Here is a 2,268-nt window from a genome sequence, read left to right on the forward strand (position 1 = left end):
CAAGGACCCGGGTTCGATGCCATCGAGTTGCGTGACGTGGGTGCGGTGTTGTGAGCCGATTGATAAAATCCACCTTCTGGGTTATCTTCACATGGATTTAAATATTTTTCTATTTATGAGACCTGCTCCCTTATAAACCCAATGACATATGAGGACTCTTTAAGTGAGCATCCATCCCCATGATCTTGCTACTTAGTAGGGAAAAGGGTTTTCAACATGTGAAGCCCTTAAACTTTCATTTGAAAGGTTTATATGAAACCTCCCTTCTATGTGAAGAGATTGGAAAGGGCAAACTACCACTTTCTTTCGAGGGGGCATTATGAAACAAGATCTCAGTAACAAGAGGCTTCTACAAGACGATCCTCAGAAGAGAAACGATGGCGAGGCCGGCTTTCCATGGAGCCAGCTCCCATCAGAGTTACTGAATACAGTGCTCGCATGGCTGCCTCTGAGGGCTCTCTTCCGCGTCCGGACAGTCTGCAAGCAATGGAACTCCACCATATCCGCCCGCCACTTCACGCACTTCCCATCCTACCTGCCCAGTTCACCCTACGACAACCCCTGGCTCATCTTCTTCACCCCCAAAAGCTTCGACTCCCTCCTTGCTTTCGATTTTGCCGCCAATTCCTGGTTCAAATTTGAAACGGGCTTCCTCCCAACTGCTCCCAACGGCTTCATCTGGTGCACCGGCTCGGCTCGAGGTCGCCTCCTGCTGGAGTTTCATTCATCTCTCCATGTATGTAACCCTCTCACAAAAACGCTCTTTGCATTGCCTCCTTTTAAATCAATCAAGTTACTTGTAACACAAGGGTTTGCAATCGCCCACATCGGAAATGACACCGCCCACTTAAGGAAAAATGATTACACAGTACTTGTAATAGGGAACGCTAAATCCGGCCTTGTCATTGAGGCATACCTTGCTAGCAGAAATTCATGGGACGTTGTGGGCTCTCTGCCCAGTTCTTTTGTGATAAAGCACGACCAGATGTTGGAGTGTAATGGGTTATTTTATAACCTGCTTTTGAATCCAAATGGCATGTTAGTGATTGGTGAAGAAGATGAAGAAGGATCAAATTGGAGAATCCAGGCGTTGCCTGTTATACACCAGACGACAAACCCGCGCTTGTTGGCATGCCAAAATGCCCTCTTCATGGTGTGCAGCATCGATGACAACCATGGCTTTGAAAGGATCTTAATTTGGAGGTTTGAGCCGGATGCAAGGGAGTGGATCATGTTGGACAATATGCCTGATGCTATATCAGGGGATATGAGGGCAATCTCTTCATCGAATTGGGTGGATTGTGTCGGAGTTGGAAAATTCATCTGCTTTCGTGCTCTTGGCAGCCCAAAAGTACTCAGTTATGATCTATGTGATGATACGTGGAGTTGGCTGCCAGATTTACCACATTCATTTGATACAGTTCTGACAAGAGGCTTTCAGTTTGAACCTCGGTTGGATTACACACCATTTAGCATGTGGTGGTATAATGAGGGGTTGTCCTCAGGGCAAGTTGAACAAGATGCTTGATCTTATATTTGATTATATCTGAAGATGTATAGCATGGTGGTTCATATTTGGTTTAAAAAATAAGTAAATAAAGCGGGGAATGGGGGTTTTGTACTTCAATTTTTTTGAGCACAAGCTTATAGAATGTAAAAGCATCTTTGAAACTTTTGGACCTATTTCAAGTATATTAATTGCTTGAGGTGTTTGCCTTTCCAAATCATTGTGATTTTTTTTTTTGGTGTTCTTCTATAAGCCTTTTGTTTTTTCAGTTAAAGCTTGATTAGTATTATTATTTTTTGGGTCCCATGGAGGAGTTATACAACATTTTACCAATTCTGTTGATTATGCTTTTCAACATACATTTAGTCAAGTATATAAGTGGAGGGATTCTTGAACCATTGGAGTGGATATGGAAACAGGAACCTCAAGAAAGGGAGTTTGATAACACAGAGTCGAAGGCATGGATGAACGTAAGAAATGGGATAGTTTCTTTGTTTTCAAAGTGTCAATCAATGTCACTGCACTTTAGGTTTTTCGGTTTTTCTAGTTAGGAATCATCTTTGTGTGAGAGAGAGAGAGAGAGAGAGAGAGAGAGAGAGAGAATTGTATTAACGTCTACAAATGGCCAAAATGACCTATGAGACCAAAAGGTTACATCATGTCCATGAAATACATCATCATGGGTACTAAAAATAAAAATCAAAGAAAGTAATAAGAGCTGAAATGTCAGATCTGATCCCAAAACAAAAAGTGTGCAGCTC

At 42.5% G+C, this 2,268-nt stretch overlaps 1 protein-coding gene across 1 annotated transcript; it reads left to right on the plus strand.

Annotated features, from left to right (window-relative positions):
* The first annotated feature begins 256 nt into the window (after positions 1 to 256).
* On the plus strand, positions 257 to 1,706 carry LOC147626480 (protein UNUSUAL FLORAL ORGANS-like). The gene has a single exon (XM_086816544.1). It carries the CDS (start codon positions 320 to 322, stop codon positions 1,526 to 1,528), a length of 1,209 nt encoding a protein of 402 aa, XP_086672670.1. The 5' UTR covers positions 257 to 319; the 3' UTR covers positions 1,529 to 1,706.
* The last annotated feature ends 562 nt before the right edge of the window (positions 1,707 to 2,268 follow it).

The sequence above is a fragment of the Cibotium barometz genome, chromosome 22 (genome assembly GCF_041138505.1).
Source record: "Cibotium barometz isolate CiBa-2024 chromosome 22, ASM4113850v1, whole genome shotgun sequence".
NCBI lineage: Eukaryota > Viridiplantae > Streptophyta > Polypodiopsida > Cyatheales > Cibotiaceae > Cibotium > Cibotium barometz.